We start from the raw sequence: 20,264 nt of genomic DNA on the forward strand, positions 1-20,264 counted from the left end.
CGGAGGAGGTAGGAAAAGCACTACAATTTTTATACATTTCAGTTACAGGATACACATTTGTGGTAATTGTAGCCTATATTTCACTCCATCTCCTGACACTGTTACACAACATTTATTGAAAGCACATTTGATGGTAATGAAGTTTCTATTAACTATGATTAAGTTTCATAAAGCACCTGAAGATAATTTAAGATGTGCAGGAGCAGAAAATGAAACATTTGGTTTAGTACATTAGGAAACATAATTGATTAAATTATCTCATTTACAATAAGTGCTTTCCAGGAGCTATGCAGGGCATACATTACCCCCCGTCTACCATTAGAGTTAGCTGGGAGATTTGAAAGGGTTTTCCATCGCTCTCGCTTTGGGTGCCCCTCAGCACCTTGAAGTCCATTGCTTCATACAGCCAGTCTTTGAGAACAGGAATTGAAGTCAGAGAATCATGTAAGGGGTTATTTAGCAGAACAGGTTGTTTCTCAATTATCTTCATAATTGACTTTGATTTTGCATCAATGATGATTCATGCAGTCTTAAACTAAGTTCCTGTTTCGCTGAATAAGCAACAAGCTGTATTTCATGTTTCTAACCCCCAGCTATAAAGAAACCCTTTAATTCTCCTAGGTATCTTATATGCTAAAATCAATTCTATTAAAGTTACTTTTTTAATAAAGCGATTTGACTGATGTTCTTTCAAGATTCTCTGATTAAATGGGAACGGCACAGATAAACAAAAAAAGGTTATCAATTGCCTGAGCTACGTTATGACACAGACCAGTTGTACGTGGCCAGTGAGACAAAGACAAGACAAAATTAAAAAGGCTTTAAGGAGCCAAGGCAACCACAGCACATTTTTGAGCTACCTAAATTTGATTTTGCATAGTGTTAGAAATACTTAAGAACTGGAAATGTACAGGAGAAATATTCTCAGGCAAGCTTTCTATGTGTTCAGAACCGTGTAACGGGTGAAGCTGGGGGGCTGTCATGCATACATAACTACCCCATATTAAAAACTGAGAGCTTTTGAAAAGCCAAACACCCTGCACTCACCAGGAGCTGCAGCCATCTGGGACAATAACAGTGCTCCTCACATTTTTGCTGCAATTAAGTTACGTTCCTTTGTAAACAGTTATGAAGTTGTCTGTGGATAACATGGATTTGAACTTGACCAGTTCTTTAAAACTCTGGTTTATCAGATGGGAATACTCTGTGATCTGATAACCAAACAGGCTTCGTTCAAGCCAGCAAGAAATTTTGCTGCAGAAAGGTTTGGCATTGCAGTCTACAGCATGCGAGCTCAAAGGAAGTACGGTTCCTTTTGTTAGGATTTCCAAATGTTTTCCTAATGATTTAGGGCCGAAGTTCCATAAAATTTCAAATAACCTGATCACCCTGTGCCCCTGTATCCTGGAGGAATACTCAGGCTTAAAACCCACGTATTTTGTAATATATAATAGAAGAATCTGTCTTCAAAGAAGATATAAGCAATTGCATGCATTACTTCTCAGTACAGGTGGATTCTTGTTTTAAATCCTTTAAAGGAATTAAGCCAAAAATGTGTTTATAAAAAGACAGTTTGGGTTGAAAATTAAGCAGTAAAAAAATCCTCAAAACTTTGCATATGTTTTATTAAAGAAAAAAAGCAATGTCTTCACTTTAAAACAGAGAGGCTTCATGGAAATTCTGGTTTTGATGAAACTGTGTCCTTTTTTAAAATATTTTTTTTCATGAAATCTTTCAGTTAGTCAATTCACTCCAAATGTGCTGCTCTAAACTAAAATTCCACTGAAATCAATGAGAGACTAAGAAACAAAGAGTGCAGCATAGAAGGCCCGCAAAGCAGTATATAAATGATATCTATATACTCTTTACAGGGTAAAGCATGTAAATACCTTCTACCAGTTGATACATGAAGGCTGAAGTGAGCTGAAGAAGATCAGGCAGAGCCAGTAGTGGAACCAGGTTTGAACCAAGAAAACCAAACTCCTGTATTATTTTTTTCTAATTACAAGTCCTCAAGAGATCAATTTCAAGATAAGCGTTCCTGTAGAAAGGGCTCCCAGTCAGGCACAGATTCCTAAAGAACAGTCACTTTTCTATTTTCTGTCTAAAACCTATGATCACAAAGAAGATGCTTTCAGTAGATGTGAAAGCCTTTCATATAACCTTCAGTTTTATTTAGCTCCTAAACAAATAAACAGAATGGCAGAGAAGATGAGAAAACCCATATTTACAAGAGAAAAAAAAATAACTTACTTTGGGATTTTATTTCATGAAGAGGTTTTTTATCTGAGAGAGAGAGAGAGAGAGAAAGTTGCACTTAATAAATTTACATGGAGCACATCTATTTCCTGTATTGCTTCTCTCTAGCTCTATAAATGAAACATTTTCTCCTTGTTTGCTGACAGTATGAATATTTTATATTGTCCATATATTTCCCTTCATCTTTTCCCCCCCACCCCCTAAATCTCTTTCAGGATCTTTCTTTGCAGTAATTTCTCACTTGGTTAATGCAAGTGTTTGTTAGCTTTATTGGATGCTTTTATCCAGAATATCATACATCTCGGCAATAAGGAAGTTCAACACTTTGAAGCTGTTCACTTGGCAAAGAAAATCAGTTAAGAATGAATTATTTCTTTGTATGCTTGCTATATGGAAAGGTTAGAGATGGACATTTAAAAAAGTAATTTATAAAATATCAAAATGTACAATATATTCACCTTTATGTATCTAAATATACACCGATAATGACATCTATATGTGTATATAAAGAACATACAGAATCAACGTACTACCACATGTATGCAAATATAATATAAAATAGGTTTTATATAATAGTGCATCTCTCAAAAATGAGGCTTCTCTGTCTTCCTCGTAATAAGCATTTGAGTCATCCTTTCTAACCCAATACCTGGGAAAGTAATGTTTGGAAAACGGGAGACTCGGGCTCGTGCAGCACCCGTACTGCAGGAGCGCAGGCTCCATAGGCGCACGTGGCAACAAAGCAACCCACCGGGCTTGCCAGTCCCAGCGCCCCAGTCCGGAGGGAACGCGCCCGCGATTCCCGAGACCCACTTAGGAACCCGTGTTCTGGGTGGGGCTGCCGGGCCTGTCCCCGGGCTGCCCTCCACAGGCTCTATAAATAGTCTCAGGATCAACTCTACCACCCCTCAGTTTCTTGGGCAGTCTGCCTGACTTAAGCAACTATTCCGATACCTTTAGTTGAAGGGTTTTCTGAAGAAATCAGCAGAACACAACGTATAATTTACTGATTTCTATAAAGTTCGACAGAGCCCAGCAGTTCACCAGAATTAGACTGATCTAGTAGGCACAATAAAATGTGGGATATAAATCCTTAAGCAGATAAGACTATATCCACTTTGTAGGTGCTCTGCATTGTAAGGAGATTCTCTTTGACTGAGCTGTTCCCCCATTTATCTTTTGGATTTCTTTTTGTATGAGGGGTCTGGTACGGCTACCTCTAGAGGTCGGTTATCAGCACAGTCACTGCAGTCCGACCAGCCACACTGGGAACTAGTCGTCCTAATGGAAACCACGTCACGGTACAGGGTGTTCAGCTCAGTGTTTTGCTATGTGATAACGGAAGCGAATGGATTATGAGGTGCCCTCTATTATTTTTCCTATTTGTGAAAATAATCGATTCAGTAATACTTCACTCAAAAGATTCTTGGATTTTGGCTTTGCCAAAAAGCTACGTGTGGGGTTTTTTTTTCTTCTTGAGGTTGTTTTTATTTTTGTTAGCAGATGATGCACGTAAACGCCAAACAAATAGTGTCAGACTTGAGCTTTGCAATGGAAACAAACATTTTCATGCTGCTGACATAGTGCTATCTACAGAAAACTGCAATAGAACTGAAGTGCATTTGCCATGAACTGGTGAGACTGCTAGATGCAGAAGCCTCTTGGCAATATTCAGTATCACAGCTGGTTGAAAAACAAAAAAAGAAATTATTTGTGATTTATGATGCATTAGTAAAAACATGTTTGCAGTTCATCTGCTTATGGTCTTACTTGTTTGTTTCTATTTTGGGCACTAGCAAAAGAGATCAGTAGTTTTTGAAGTTACAAAAAAATAACTTTAAAGCAAATAGATAAAAGTAAAACAAAAAAACTCTACAAACCCCTGTCTTTTATTAAGCAAGGAAAAAGCTTTCACCTCTGCAAGACAGAGAGAAATCCACCATGAAAAAGATACTACTGACAGTACTGGTAGGGACAAAAGAACAAATATGCAAGAAATTAGTAAGTTGTTTGTTAGGACTATCCTGAGTGAAAGGGACCTTTGCATTCAGCTTGAGTCAAGCTCCGTTTTTCTCCCAACATGGCAGGCCTGGCAATCTTTCATATATATCAAAACCAAAAATAATTCTACCTTTCTTCTGCCTAGAACTTTTTATCTATTTAACTGATACAGTCCTAGAAGAAAGTCCCTGGAAAAAAAAAAAAGCACTTTCAGTGGCTCCTCAGTTAAGGACCAGACTATCTGGATCCCTCCAGAAAATCAAAATCCAGAGAAGATTGGATGTTCTTGTGAAGGAACGGGTGTCCTCTTTGTGTTATTCCCAGGGACTGACTAAAGAACCTGAGAGTAGACCCTGTTTTATCACCATTTCATTTATTGACTCCAAATTTGAAAATTCATACTAAGGATTTGTATTTTTTCTGCCAGTTCAGAATCAGGCCTACACTTTCCTGGCATCTTACGTTCTCACGCTTACTTTCATTTAAGTACTCATTTATTAACCAAAGAAATGTTTCATTTCTATTTTTGCCTTGTGAACAAAGTTAGCAAGTTGTGCCTGATAAATAACCTCCAAGAGATCAGTTTTCTGTAGCACAGTACCGCATTTCCTTCACAATTCCCCGTGGGATGAAAAGCAGAGCAGAAAAGGCACATATTGGAAGAGGAGCAGGGGAAGAAGCTTTTTAAAAAATAGGGTAACCGCATCAATTCCTGTTAGCTGAGAAAGCAATTACGTGCCTAAAAATAATTTGACACAAGTATATACACAGAGCACGACCCATAAAGGAGTAACAGTCTCGCACTGCAAGGTGAAGGAAACCAGAGACACGCAATACTTCGGCCCAGTGGAGTGCGTATGGAAATTCAACTTTCAGAACCAGCACGCGCTCCCCGGTACTACCCGTCGCAGCGAAAGGAGGAGACGAGCTTATTTAAAACACAAAGAACACGTAGGCCAGGGCCGTCTCGGCTCCACTCATTACCCAACAGTAACAGCTTTATAGCACCAGGCTTTTAGCTTCCTCCGTTCCAGTGCTGTTAGAGATGAAGGGTAATACGGACAACCTGCTCAAGTCCAAATTACCCTGGAGTAGATTTTTTTTGTTCCTCCCACAAAATACCTGGAGATCAGTTTCTGATCCTAATATTAGGTCAAAAATTGCTGGTGTGTGCAGCAGAGAGAAATCTTCTGTTATATTTGTCTTCAAATTAATTTTAGAGTATTGTTGTTGGTTCACAATTTCCCCAACTCCCATCTCACCTTATGAAAGGGATAGAAACACTTTACCCAAAGACATTTCTGCATGGAAAATCCAGCAGCAGATTTCCCCCCCGATATTCAGCATGAGCTGAGAATTTAATTTTGTTAATTTTAAACAGTATTGATCTAATGTCAATATATGCATCCCTAGTAGGCTTAGATTTTAAACAGCTTTTCATTTCAATCATAAAATTTGGGGTTTATTACTTATGCCTCTTATCCTCTGTAAAATTATTTTGATAGTTCATTTTCAACATCAAAGTTATATTTTACAGACTTTGTGTTTCACAGCTGACACTAACTTGATCAAATCTGTACAAAATTTACTCATATTTTAAAAATGCTTTTTGTATCTTTTCAGCCATAATGATCTATTTATTTATTTTAAAGAAAGTAAGTTATTTACACATAGCGTATTGAGAACATTTTAAGTCTATTAAGAGCATTTTAATTCCCATGTGTAGAAGAGTGATTTGCTTCCGAAAGAGAAAGCTTTTGCTATTCCAGGCATCTCTTTTCAGACATGCATTGTTTACTTCACTTCTGTTTGCACATGGTTGTGCAAAATAGTTACATTTTCTTAAAACTGCATCTCCAAAGTGATTTTAAATGTCCTGACAAAGAAAAATTAAAATTCTTCTGAAAAAGTGATGATGAAATCCTGTGCTAGTTCAACTGATTTCAACTTGCTGGGGCATTTTTCTTTTTTACTGCACTGCCATTCCTCAGCTCAGGTAGTGGTTCATCGACAATAATATTCTTTGCACCAGTGGTTGTACAAACATGAGGCAGAGGGACAGCACCTGATCCAAAGAGCTCGATTTTATACAAAGCACATGACAGACAATGATGATGATGATAATAACAACAACAACATAATAATAATTCCAGGTAATTATTAAAACTGAGTTAGTTGCCATTTTGTAACTATTCCAGTAGCCCATCTATCAATTAATGTAGTGGTAAGGGCTTTCTTTCAGTGCTTGCTATTGGAGCTCTTAATAGGGCGCATTAACAGAGGAGGTGAAGTAAAGCAATAGCAGGGAAGCTACACTTTACTGTAACCTATTCGACGGATAAACAGAGAACGTCTCCAGGGTTTGTCAGAATGACATCTTACATAGGCATTACATTTAACAACAAAAAAAGAAATACTCTGGCTGTACTATATGTGTATCTCTAATCAGCGATATGACTGTTGTGGGATGTCTTCTTTTGTTTTTGTTTTGGGGTGTTTTTTTTTTAAGCTCAGTGTTCTGAGAAGGAAGGTGAATTGGCAACCGGCTCCTTACAACCTGAAGTTTTTTGCTTTCAACTCCTAGTGATGTTTCTTTGCAGGACCTTTCAGAAGGCAATCTGCATTATTTACCTCAGCCAAAACTACTACATTTGTATCTGCTGGAAAAAGCCAAGCCCTCCCCTGTCTCATGCAGGCTGACACCCTACCCCCTTTCTCTTTCTGTTGAAGGAACTTGCACACAAGCTTCTCACTAAAGCTGCAGGCCATACAGCTCTCGACCCCGAATGCCTTTCGCAGAGTTCAGCACGGGTAAGCTGTACTGGGGGTAAAGGGTAAAGAGAAAGCGGTCGCTAGCAAAGCATGTTTTCAGTAAAAGCACAGAACAGCGAATGAATGCACCAACGTGTACAGACCTCACCCTTGAGGATTTTACAAGGCAGCTTTTGTATTTCTTACTATGAAGACCAGTCTTGTTCTAGGGAACACAGACACACTTAAATAAATAAATAAAATCGTCAACCGTTGCACTGGTAACACGCCTGTGAACAGAACTCCAAACACCCCGTCCCTTTTCCTCTATGTGCAGTAACACATTTCGTTTGACCAGTATGTGAAACCTTTGGTCATACAAAAAGCTTCAGAGGCCTTTATCCTGGAATAGTTCCTGAAAATGCACTCCTGGAATCAGCAGTAAATCTCAGAGGTAGCCCTCAAAAGGCAGCTGGCAAGCACAGCACCGACCTTTCGCACTCCTGTGACGTCTGAGAAGGACTCGCACTGATATTGAAGTGATAATTCACCACTGTAGAGAGCGTGACACGGACATTCTAAAACCTGCCTGTAGCCAGTGCCTGGATGAACTCCTCAGAGAGAATAAGAGAGTAATTTCAAATAAGAAAGCAGACATTAACAGCTGGAGAAGCCACTGACAAAAGCCTGTGTGATGCAATACCATGTTGATACAACAGTGCTCAGAGGCCCAGTCTGTACCTGAAACTGTCCTACCAGGATTCGAGGAGTTTCAGTGACTTCCCCCATGGAATGAAGCCATCACCGTCCTGTAAAATGTGTATCATGACTCTCACTGCCTAATAACCATAGCTCTTCCCCAGGCCACGTGCTCCTTTCAGACTACCAAAATAAGCATAATATCGTATTTGTTCCTCTACCTCTAAAGCCTAAGTGCAGCGTGGAAGATGATACACAGGACTGACACCTAACTACACAATATGAAAGAATATTATTCTCAAGGTAGGACCGGTAATCTTTACCACCCTGCAGCGTTGTTAAGGCTCCTCTTGGAAGCAGTGACCTGAACGGGGCCACCTTCTATTAGCTGGCAGAAAACACAGAAGGAGCCAACTAGATGGCAAGTCAACTCATGATTGTCACAAACAATGATAAGTATGCAGACCTCAGCTGCATCTTTTCATGCCCCTTTCAGTGCATCCTTCTGACAGTCTTCCATTGTATGCTCATCTGCACACCTGAATGGGTTCTGGATTTATCAAGCCATCTGTAGGGAAGGGCATTCATTTAATGTATAGGAAGAAGAAAGACCTCAGAAAACATCATGTCATCACCACAGTGGTCCTCAAAAGCTGAATTAATTGCAGTGCTCACAAACTCTCACTAGTTACTCTTTTTTAAAACATGGGGAAGGAGAAAAGTCTAAATTTGATTTAGACCTTTTAGTCCTTTTAAACCCTGACGCTTGTCTGCCTGACACCATGGAGCTGGAGAGCTGTTCTGTAACCCTGGAAACTTTAAGTAGAGACATACAGCAAGATGCTAGGTATTCGCTCCCTCCAAAACCAAACAAAATCTTATTTAATGTCTCAGCTGAGGTATTCGTATTTCTGAAGCCTGAATAAATAATACATAGGATGCTATCTGCCATTAAGAAGTTATTAAAATCTCAGGGCAAAAACGGAAGTTCCTTCTGTTTACAACATTACTTTCCTCATCTCACCAGATGAACTTCACTGACAAACTGGCTGGGCACAGTGGCTGTTTCTTGCCCTCGGACACTGCCTCCCAGTATTAGGAAGGCGGACATGGGGGAAGGCCACAGGCACTCATACTATTGGAAACGCATATGTGATGGTTAAGTGCACAAGGGGGACTTGTAGCCATATTCCTTCTGTTGTGTGGATCATGGAAGAAGGAGGAGATGACTGCTAAGCATAACGTGAACACATATATGCCAAACATCAAGGAGGAAGGGTAATACAATACCACAGAAACAAAGAAAGAGACTATTTAAATATAAAATTAAAGAAAAAGTAGACTTATTTCAGTTTACATCTTTCAGCTCTAGCATTCCTGATTGCTCCCGTGGCTGCCATTTCATTGCTAGAAAGTGATGAGGTGACAGTATCATCTTATAGATAGGGGGTGGCATTCAGTGTAGGAATAAACTTCTGAATTTCTTTGTTTTGAAACTACGCAGCTGTCCCCGGGTGTTCTGCAACTCTGCAACTGCAGGGCTCATTTTCTTGGCTTCCAGTTGTTTGTTGATAGTGGCAACTACCAAATGCCAGATGCTTTCCAGACATTTATGAAGGGCAAATCCTTTCACAGGGAACCCATCATAGAGTAGATTTGCCTTTATTTAACTTCAGTGTTAAAGGCAACAAATGGAGTAAACTTTGACCCTAAACAGCTCTTGCATCAAGAGTATTCATGTTGGTGCTTTGCCAGTTTGCTTGCAAGAAAAGGTAGGACGCTAAGTAGTACATTCTGTAAAATGTGTTGCAGCAGGTGGTCGTAATTACACATTGAAAAAATCTTTATTTGTATTTTTAGAATCATCTGATAATAGGTAAAGTATGTGCTACACAAATCCAGTGACTTGGAAACCACTGTGGATTTCAAACTCCACATATGCAACCCTCTGAAAACAATCTATTTTTTCACAGTAACATTTCAGCCAGAAGAGTTCTACTGACATGGCTGTGTGGCAGACATGCTATGTTACCTGGATTACAGCATATGTTTTAGGCCATACCTCCTAAATCCAATTCAGTGCCCACTGTTACTCACCTTGAATGCAAAGCCCTTCAGTGCAGTTCTCCGACTCTTGACTCAAGCCCTCACAGTACTTTCCTCCGTTTCTTGGAGGTGGCGCAACACACTCCCGAACTCTCAAATGCTCACATTCTGGACTGCAGACAGACCACTCGCTCCACACCTCCCAGTTTCCATCCACTGAATGGGGAGGAGGAAAAAACAAGCATCATCACTACCTATCAAGCTGGTGTAGTTAAGAGGTCCTACCAAGAATACTTGTTTTGTATCTCTCCTCAGGTCACAGCAAGTAGACAAAGCATAATTCTCGGGAGAAATAAATATAGTTTTATCATATGTGAAGTTAGAATCCAGCATGAGAATGTACTACCTCAAGCGTGCAACGTGGAAGCTTTTAAAATAGCACCAGTATACAATTTTCTGCAAATATAGTCAATTAAAACTGCAGGAGGAAATACTTCCTTTGCCACCTAGCTATTAGCTTCTAATGTTTCAGTACCAATTCTACCTTACAACAGGCTGATGTAGGGAAGCCACACATTTTCCTAACAGAGAAATGATGCTGACACTTACAAAAAAGAGCATAGCTGGCCTGGACATAGCCTATACTTCTGGCTAATGTCCTGAGCAAGACAATGGATCAGTACGTTGTTTGGCTGACTGATTCATAGCTGTCCCTGACCCTGTCCCAAATTAGAAGGGTTTCCACAGTTCGTTTCCCATTCCTGCATAAATCAGACTGAAGAACAGTCAGATGAACAGAGATATAGATGAATAAGTTCTTTAAATCCCAGTTCAGGACATGTTGTATCTAAAAACTCATAAAAGCTAGAAGAGACATTTGCCAGAATTCAGACAAGTTATGCTGTGATTCCAGGCAAACATAGTTTCTTAAAACATACATGCATACAGTCCTACTAACTTTCTTTAGCTGTATATGTGAAACACCAATTCCAAAATCATGTAAGGGAGGTTTCAGGTGAACAAATGAGGAAATGTACAGTGTCCAGGGATGTAACACCGTATGTAGCACCATGTATAGCATAAGCTCAATTTCAAAAGGCTAATATACCTGAAAGCAAACTTTTGCAAGCCGAGTAGTACTTTTAAGTGAAGTTCTCAGCTTAGTTAGCTTCAGCGTAAGTTAAAGCAATGACAGACCTGTCAGATGAAGGCCACAGGTGCTTGTGACTACCGCTAAGAGCCTACAGGAGGCTCTGAGCTGTGGTCTAAACAAGGATGCAAGTATTTCCAATTTCCTTTTTGAGCTCACTAGGCTCTTCAAAGTTCAATTGTGTACCTAGCATTTTAGACTGAAAGAGCTCGCCTGTAAGTGTGACGTTTAAAGTTATTCCTTAGTAGACTGTGCATATCTCACCAGGGCAAAGAGAAGTGCAGGTAATCTTCTGCACTGACATTCCTTCACAAAATGCACCTCCGTTGAGTGGCGCAGGGTTGGTACAGGTCCGTGATCGCTTCTGCCAGCCCCGACCACACCGTGCGTTGCAGTTCGACCACTCAGTCCATGATGACCAGCCTCCGTTAACTGCAAAACACAAAGATGCTCAAGGTTGCGGTAGGTGTGCTAAGAGACATCAAGCAACAAATCTCATCAGATCATTTCATTCGAAGGCAGAATTTTGTTTTTACATTCTGCAGGTGAATTCCAAGCTGAAGTAGGAGCACAGCTACTTATCAGTACACAACTACACTAAGGCCACGGTGTCAAAGAACACAAATGTTGGTTTTGGAAGAGTAATATGCTAAGAAGTGCAATGACTGATAGAGTCTGGGAGCGAGGTAAAAGCAAGCACCTCAATTCCAATGAAGTATGCTTTGCTTAAATCATAAACAAGACTTCTTCATTTTAAAAAGGGTGATTTAGGAATGCTCTGCCTCCACAATAAAATGTCACATGCAGTAATAAACATGGAGAGCAACAGAGGATGGTAATAAAGCAGTGGTTCTCCTCTTTTGTCCTTTGCTGTGTAACATCTAGATCCACTAGTTAAGTCCTTGGGCACTGCAGTACCACAGTTCCAATTAAGGCAGCCCTTTATGTACCTCCCCAGGCACGTGCTTTAGGGTTTCCTGGTAGCAGGCAAGGCTTATTTATGTGGTTTAGCTTATAATTGGATCTTCTTAATATCTGGAGCAAGGATTGTTATTATTGACATAACCACTGGGAATCCATCACAAACAAGAACCTCATAATTCTAAGCCCTCTCAAAGCAGGCATGATCTCAGCCCTGAGCAGCAGAAACAGAAATTCATCGTAACAGGAAGGAGGTTAGTCATTTGATTTAGAACCAGTTGTATGTTAAAAATATAAAGTACTCCAGCAATAAAAGCACACATATCTAAGTTTTTCCATAATTATCACGTTTTCACTGACCATACACCACAACTGTCGCAGACATGCTCCTCCTCCTGGCAACAATGTTGGCAGCCATGCAGGTGTAGTTCCCAGAGTCAGACAGACGCGCCTGTCGAATGATGAGGTTGTGGTCTGCTCTGGTGTCAATGTTCTCATCCGTGTTGGAATCTATGGGTTCCTCATTCTTTAGCCATTCCACCTGGAGAGGGATAGAAAGAAGAACGTGAAGTAGGAAAATAAAAAATGGAAGCAGGAAATCTGCAAAATTATATTTCAGTTATTTCATTAATAAATGTAATTGTGAACTTTATTAAAAACATTAAGATAAAAATGAAGCTGGGATAGGATTCCCAAAAAGGTAGACATTCACAAATTCAGAAAAGAAACTGTTTCTATTCTGAAGACCCTAATTGCTTTTTTACAAAGGCATAGCAAATTAAATGCTAGGACAAAATAAAATAACAAATAATAAAACAACGAAAAGAAAATGGCAAAGAGCTTGTTCAGAGTTGCAAGGGTGGGGATTATAACAAACATTTTTGTTCTGCTGGGAGAAAGGAAGGAATGATGAGGAAGAGAAGGATAGGGGAAAAAAAAGGAAAACAATTAATCACACTTCTTGTGGCATTATGTAGTTCCAAGGCTTTAATATTTAATCCAAGGAATCAAGAAGTGATGATAAAAAAAAAATGGATCATTCTAGTTGAATATATTTAATTTACCTCCTGTTTTTCTTCACTGTAAGTTTTAAAGCTTGAACCTGAAGTCATTTTCTTAAATAAATGCATGTTATTATTTCCTCTATATTTGTTCTTGAGTCTATACTGTGTATTTTGTTTCCATTGTAACTATTAATTTATTCAATTATTGTCCTATTTAGGAGAGCCCTTTTGGCTTCCCCAAGAGAACAAAAAAACAGGGGAAAAGTCTGTAAACCTGTAAAGCCAAACAAAGGCACTTGATGCCTCGGGCTAACAACCTCATTAATCTGACAGGGAAATACTTCCTTTGACTCAAGAAGCAGAAAGACAGACAGGACCAGTGGAGATCAGCAGGCCAAGTGAAAGTCAGCTAATGATTGCCACTTCTCCCTCACCCCCAAAATTCAGAGGAAGGAGGTATGGGCTAGTAACTTAGGAAGGCTGATTTTTATTCAAAGAAAACGGAAGAAAATCTCAACCGAGAGAGAATAAGAAATATTTAAAAGTACTACTCTTGATGTACAGCGCTTAACTTGTTCAAATAATTGGACAATGATTAGTTAACGTTCGTAATACATTGGGATGACAACATAGTAAGTATTATTAATTCAATTTTTTTGAGAGAGAAACAGAAGGATGAAATCACTTGACATCGCACACAGTGGAAGAGCTAAGTCATTATAACAGATTCCCAATTTATACAAACATTCTTAAACTAGAGGCCATTAGTATTTGTTGTCAAGGTACATAAACACTATGAAATGCTGTGTATAATATATTTCAATACATCTTTTCTAGTTCACCAACCAGCATATCTCTTGAGTAGACCCAGGAACTGTCTGCAAGGCATTTCTTTTCTTGAGACATTATAAAAAATAATTAAGGCATGGCAAGCTGCTGTTACAGAACTGAAAAACTAAAAATAGAAGCAGAATCAACAGATTCTATTAAAATACTGAATAAATGCGAGTTATTTTAATGGCTTTTCCAGACCTGAAGGAGGTATGGCTGTACCCTGAAGTCAAACACCCTTCTCGTCTCTCTTCAGATGAATAACCTCTTGTAGGAACTTGTGGAAGGACCTGGAACTTTGTGGTAATGAGCTTATGGATTTGCTAGCTACAGGCATTCATTAGCACACTGTTCTGCGCAGATGGTCTGCAATTTGTAGATTTTCCAGTTTATAAACAAATCTGCAAAAGCCGACCATCAAAGCCAATTAGATTTCATGCCAGACAGCAGGTTCCCCTTCCAGTAGCATCAGTCATTTTGGTTAGCTGGGGACCGGAGGTGTGTGGCTGGCACATCCGTAGCTTCTCGTGTCTCTGCACCGCTGCAGTCAGCTGGGAACTCACCTTGAAAAGAACCTGGGCCTGTGGCACTGTTCCCCTGCATCGTGACTATGGAACTAAATAAAGTGATTATTTTACACATCTGTCAAAATGGGCATTACCTGAGTACGAAACACATTTCACATTTCATACCAAAAGTTGTTAAAAGCTTTTAGCTCTATATACTCTTCCTCAAACTGCAGTTAACCAAAAATGATAACAAAGACAGAATGTCACCGTCAAAGCTTACTTTACGCATTCAAGACGTATCAGTCTATGTCTGCATTCTTATAAAGCTCTGCCACAATGCTGTTTTGTGTCGCTTTTCCTCTCAAATCTTAACTTTTTTTTTTTAAACAATATCCTTCACAGAAGTTTGAAGAGGTTTGGGACCACGTGATTTTGTATGCTGCAGCGCACATGGGAATAAACACGCAGAGTGAAGTTTCAAGAGGGTGCGTCTCCAAGGTACGCCCCATGAGATCACAGGCAGCAGTGCCTGGCACAGGCACACTTTAGGTAAACCCAGAGGTGACTTTTCACAAAAAATCTCACTACCTGAATTTGCTTTCCTTAGTATTCTTGGGAGATGCTATCCTGCTCTGGCATGAACTTAACACACCCAGTAGCTTAGGCATCCCCATTTCCATCGCTAGAAGCATCCCAGGAAATCACACGGCTAGCACTCATCCTCGTTGCCGTTCACTCCCCGGGCTAAGAGACAGGGCTGAGACTTCACGGTACCGACCACAGACGGCCAGGCACAGCTCTGCAGCCGTAACCAAACCGCCTTACCAAATCCAGTAACGCTGAACTCTTCCCCTAGTAATATCTCTTTGTATTCCATTTTCCTTTGGTCTGAGTAAGACAAGGAACAATCAAGTAATCCATTTACTATTCGGTTTCCCTTCTGTAGTTAACTTTAATACTAACTATCAGAAGGGGTTTCAGCAAAGAAACTAGGAAGGCAATTTAAATGGTGGACCAGCAGCACTGGAATCCAGTAACGCTGAACTCTTCCCCTAGTAATATCTCTTTGTATTCCATTTTCCTTTGGTCTGAGTAAGACAAGGAACAATCAAGTAATCCATTTACTATTCGGTTTCCCTTCTGTAGTTAACTTTAATACTAACTATCAGAAGGGGTTTCAGCAAAGAAACTAGGAAGGCAATTTAAATGGTGGACCAGCAGCACTGGCATAAATCGAGTGACAGAAATACAATGGTCGCAATCAGAATTAAGCTCACTTTATGTGCAGTGTAATGACAAACACAGTAATGTTCAAAGAAATGACAATCATGACTATTACTGGAGTTCATTATTTCACAAGTATATTTATAAATTTTGCGTTTTGACTCTCACCAGGTCAGGGGCTTTTGTGGGGCGGGGGGGGAGGGGGCACTGGGGGGCTCAAGGGCCTCATCGCTGTCGCTCGAGCACTCGGACTATTTTTCCTGTAGGGAGTGCACACCAATCCACTGCTTACTGAGTCTAGAACCGCAAGGCTTGGTGAATCAAAAACCTTTAAATTAATTCAAAACACTTAAAAGAATTATGACCACGGGAGAACATTAAACAGATGGAACATAAACATGAGAGTGTTGGGAAACGTACAATCAAAAGACGATTTGTAAGTGAGGGCACGCATTGCCTTTTGCTTCTTATCTGGAGGCTTGATGACACTGTGCGATACTCATCTCTAATTCCAGCCTCTCCCTCCCTTGAAGAAAAAACAGACTTTCTCAAATTCATTCACTGCCTTTGCCTCAGCAGACAAATGTTTTCAAAGATGGAGAACTAAGGGATGAATTTATAGGATAAACTGATAAATTTAAAGAAGTCATGATGACAAAAGGTTGTTGCTACTTGCAGTGATGCAACCTTTGGAAAAATGCAGCACCCACAAAAATACACACACAGAGAACTACCAAGCAAAATAAATGCAACGAAGAAACCTACAATGCCTCCTTACGGAAGTGAGGCACGGCGTTCTGAACGGCCAACCTGCAACGCCTGAAGAGCAGACTCGTTAGCACTCATCATCAGTGGAGGACACACAATCGCTTGTAATGCAATGAAATACATTTCTTTTTAAGAATTAGCCTGAAGATCTTAAATGCTTCTATCTTAAACTAGACTTAAAAACTGCTATAATATGGCGTAAGTTTATATAAAGATGTCTGACTTTTTTCCCCTGAAATTAAATCTGCTCAGAGTTAAAATACCCCCATCAATTTCTGACAAAGCTTAATCACATAATGATCCACAAAAGAAATGCAGGGGCAGATATGGATTAACTCAGCTACTGCATATTGGGTGGCAGCAGACGAATTAGCATAACCATAAATTTGTTCCAATTACAGAAAGCAATTATCAAAGACCAGCTTACAGTATTATCAAAGCAAGATCAGTTAAACACACCATATCCTAGGTAGATTACGATGGGAGTTAGCAAACTCTTTTTCGTTAAAAGTAAAGCTTACGCCAACTCATCCATATTTCTGTCTACAACACGAACACAGCCCGTCAGCTTCACATCACAGGAAGGCAACTGCTGTTTGAGTTGCTGCAGGCGATGGAGTCTCACTGTGCTTAGCATGTGCAAAATAAGTAACGTATGCGCGTCAGCCCGATTTGTGTATGTATCCGTACAGATACTGCAGACACATCTTCCAGTTGCCACACAGCAAACTCAGACACTCTGGGGACTTGGCAAATACCCATGAGAATACTGACAGAGCCAGAGCTGAGTTAGAGACTTAGGAAAGCTCTGGCAAAGTTTGCTTCGGTTCCCTTAAAACTGCCTATTTTATGGGTTACAGCTGTGGCTTCTACGGGAGCAGTGTCACGCCGCAGATCTCGGCTGCTTCGCAGCCTGACGGCGGTACGGCTGGGAGTGTTTCCTTTCGCTTTGACAGGCACTGTGCCTTCACGCAGACGTCACCTGTGCGAGTCGAGGAGAAAAGCTGGCGAACTCCGGATGAGGAGATAACGTTCCTCTGGCTAAGCATTACTCCCCCTCTGCCAAATTTGAGAGGGAGGCCATACAGCAGTTAAACCTCCTGTAAGACTAAAGAGTAGTCTTATTTGCAGTAAGAGATTGATTTGGTTGGTTTTAATACCAAACTTATTATTTAAACCTTGAAGATTAGAGTAGGTCAGATATCAGTTACAGGCCTTAAATGATTTGATGCGCTAAGAGTTCTTCATCTAATTTAAACATCCTGAGAGCTGGCTGCCCATGACTGAATTTTCTATTCTTTCTAGCTTATCTTGAGACTATAAAGAGATTTAATACCCAACAGGAACAATACAGCTCAGAGTTCTTGTGGGCACACATGGTAATTTTGTAGGTCAGAAGACGAAAGACCTCGGTACTCCTGCTTTTACATTATACTATCCTGCCCTTTAAATACAACACCTGACTTTCTCATGTGGTCAATAACCAGAGTACATATATATCAAAGATAATATAGTTAGAATGTCAGCTTCTCTGGAAGAGAGAATCAGTTGCTTTCTTGATGCAAGATAAACGCTTCATGATTTTAAGATGGGAAAGGTCAACACCTGACTCACAGCAGCACAAGCGTTTCTTACAGCATAGTCAATTTACAGTTTTTAAATATTCTGTCTCTCAGATGGAAAAAGTAGTAAACACATCCTTAACCTTCCTTTAAGCCAATACCACTGTCCATTATGGCCTTAGAGAACAAGCCAGTATTTGTATCTTTTGGATAAAACTGTTTGTCAGTCCCAGATTCACTTAGTATTTTAAGTGTAAGTACAACAGACTAGTATTTAGAAAGTATGGTAGAGAATGCAATGAAAAAAGAGGTTTATTGCTGCTCGTGAGTTTGCAGATAACTACAGTAAATACAACTCTCTTCCCTGACATCTTACCCTTCCCTTGTAGTGAGGCAGAGACCGTCTTTTTGTGAATCAGACAAAACCAAGAGTAGCACACCAAGGAGTTTGACCAAAAAGCCAGTCTACAAATGACAATGATGGCAGATATTTCTCAGATATTTGGCCACACCTGACTAGACATTAATTTAAAACCAATGACCTGAGATGAAGTGCTTTGTAACCCCCCATTTTGTCAGCGGCTCATATATTTCTCGAGCATTTTTTTGTTCCAATTTCTTTATTCTCAAATTTCTCCTCCTCCACATCTGCCTACTGTAGCTGAAGGTGCCCATTGCCTTGTCATTACTAACATTAGCCCTAACTTTGCAAGGGTCAGAACCCTACATCTGGTAATAAATATTATCCAAAAAACATGTTTAGTATGAAGCTGTTAAAAATACCTATATATGTTAAAGATAAATGTAAAGATTCCTGTGATAGCAGAGGACAAAAAAAGCGTGTTGGGGGCAGAGAGGGGAAAAATTAAAGAAGAGAGACAGATGTCTTGACACATAGACCATTTAAAGAAAATGTAACAAAAAATAATCTGGAATGTAGGTGCATTTTTATGTCTGTGTCCTTTGTCCGTAATACTTGCTTGACATATCCATCATCTCTTCTTTTAATTAAACAATCCTCCCCCACAACTTGAGAGGAATAAAGACGAATAAAGTTTACACGTGAAATTTTGACCTGACAGAACCAAGCTACCCAAGTTGACAAAAAGTTATTAAAATAGGTCTCTTGGAGACACCTCTCTGGATCTTAAGTCTTCTTATGCTGCTGTAATGACAACTGCAGAACAGTGAACATTATCTTGAAGCTGATTCCAATACCAATTTTGCTGTTGCCCATGAAGGTACTTAATTAATGCGATATAAATAGTAAAATAGAGAATGCATCTCTACTTGAGCTCTTCCCTCCCTAAGAACAAAAACAACCCTGTTATATATACAAAAGAAGCAAGCAATACCATGTTTTCCCCTCTGTAACCTGACTTGGCATTAAATAAGGAGGAGGACAAAGTCTGAGAACGTCAAAAACTTAGAGTATCTAATTTCTAGCTAAAAGTTGGGGTTTTTTTAACTGGAGAAGAAAACATGTTTGAAGCTGAATTCTTTCCTACAAAAAGCTTCTTTTAATAGAACATGTTTGCAAGAGATTCTGTTCCATCAAGATTAACAGCAGGTGTATCAGGCTTCTGACACTTTCTCCACTGACTCTGGAGCAAGCCTAGGGAGATTGTATCGCTAGGCTAACATTAGCTTTTGTGAATATTCCCCCCATACTAATCAGGTCAGGCCTCGAGCTAGAAAAAGTTCTTTCTACCTTATAATTGATTTAGGTCGCATATTCCCCAACCTTCAAAAGCCTTATTAAAAATGGCTTTTTCAGTGACTTCGTTTAGCAGAAGAGAGCAAGACACGTTCCTTTCAATTCCTTTCTGACCTATCATGAAACTTCTCTTTCTAAAAATTCAGGTGTGTCTAAGCTGGAGAAATCTTCCTTAATGTTGCAGCGAGAATGGGAAAGTACAGGCTCGGCAGGCGCTCCAGTTACTGTGACGCATTAAGAGGGCAGCGTATCTTTGCTAGTTTTACTTTGCTTTCTACGCTAAGACTCAAACAAGTAAGTAGGAGAAGCCTCCATCAGCATAAAACAAAGGCCGCTTTGCTAGATACAATCCATTCACATCTACCTTTATGATCACATAGTTATTTTATCAACACAATCAAAAAGCATTAATCTCCCCTGCTAGAAGCCTATCCCTAGCTACACACAAGGAGGAGGTCAGCTGTACCCGCTGCATTTTTTAAACATTAATCCACTGAGGGAATACTGTTACCGAATCGTTTAATCACAGTGCTGTCATACTGTTCTGGTAAGCATATTTTTCCTTCGTCAGATAGAATATATAATCTCATTACATAAATCTGACACACTAACTCATAAATCAGCCTGGGCTTTTGTTGGCTGTACTGTGGAAAGCAGCACAGGAATCTTCTCTTTGAAGAGATGCACTCGGTTGTTGCAAGAGGGATCATCTGAAAAACTCAAGTGCTCCATGCTGCTAACACGCATTTTCTTTCTTGTTATTTCACTTTATGTGGCGTGCAGCTACTGCATTTGCTACACAAAGCTCCAACAGCAAGGGAA

General features: G+C 39.8%; 1 protein-coding gene across 1 annotated transcript in view; it reads right to left on the reverse strand.

Annotated features, from left to right (window-relative positions):
• Positions 1-14,265, reverse strand: part of LOC104624172 (netrin receptor UNC5D-like) — a gene marked incomplete at its 3' end in the record, with an annotated part of 23,879 nt that extends 9,614 nt beyond the window's left edge. Inside the window, exons 1-5 of the mRNA XM_010291465.1 lie at positions 14,226-14,265; positions 12,188-12,373; positions 11,171-11,338; positions 9,808-9,972; positions 2,254-2,286 (exon numbers count right to left, since the gene is read on the reverse strand). Coding sequence (XP_010289767.1) covers positions 2,254-2,286; positions 9,808-9,972; positions 11,171-11,338; positions 12,188-12,373; positions 14,226-14,265 — 592 coding nt within the window. The remainder of the gene's footprint in view (positions 1-2,253; positions 2,287-9,807; positions 9,973-11,170; positions 11,339-12,187; positions 12,374-14,225) is intronic.
• Between the last annotated feature and the right edge of the window lie 5,999 nt (positions 14,266-20,264).

This window comes from Phaethon lepturus, unplaced genomic scaffold (genome assembly GCF_000687285.1).
Source record: "Phaethon lepturus isolate BGI_N335 unplaced genomic scaffold, ASM68728v1 scaffold34867, whole genome shotgun sequence".
Classification (NCBI taxonomy): Eukaryota; Metazoa; Chordata; class Aves; order Phaethontiformes; family Phaethontidae; genus Phaethon; species Phaethon lepturus.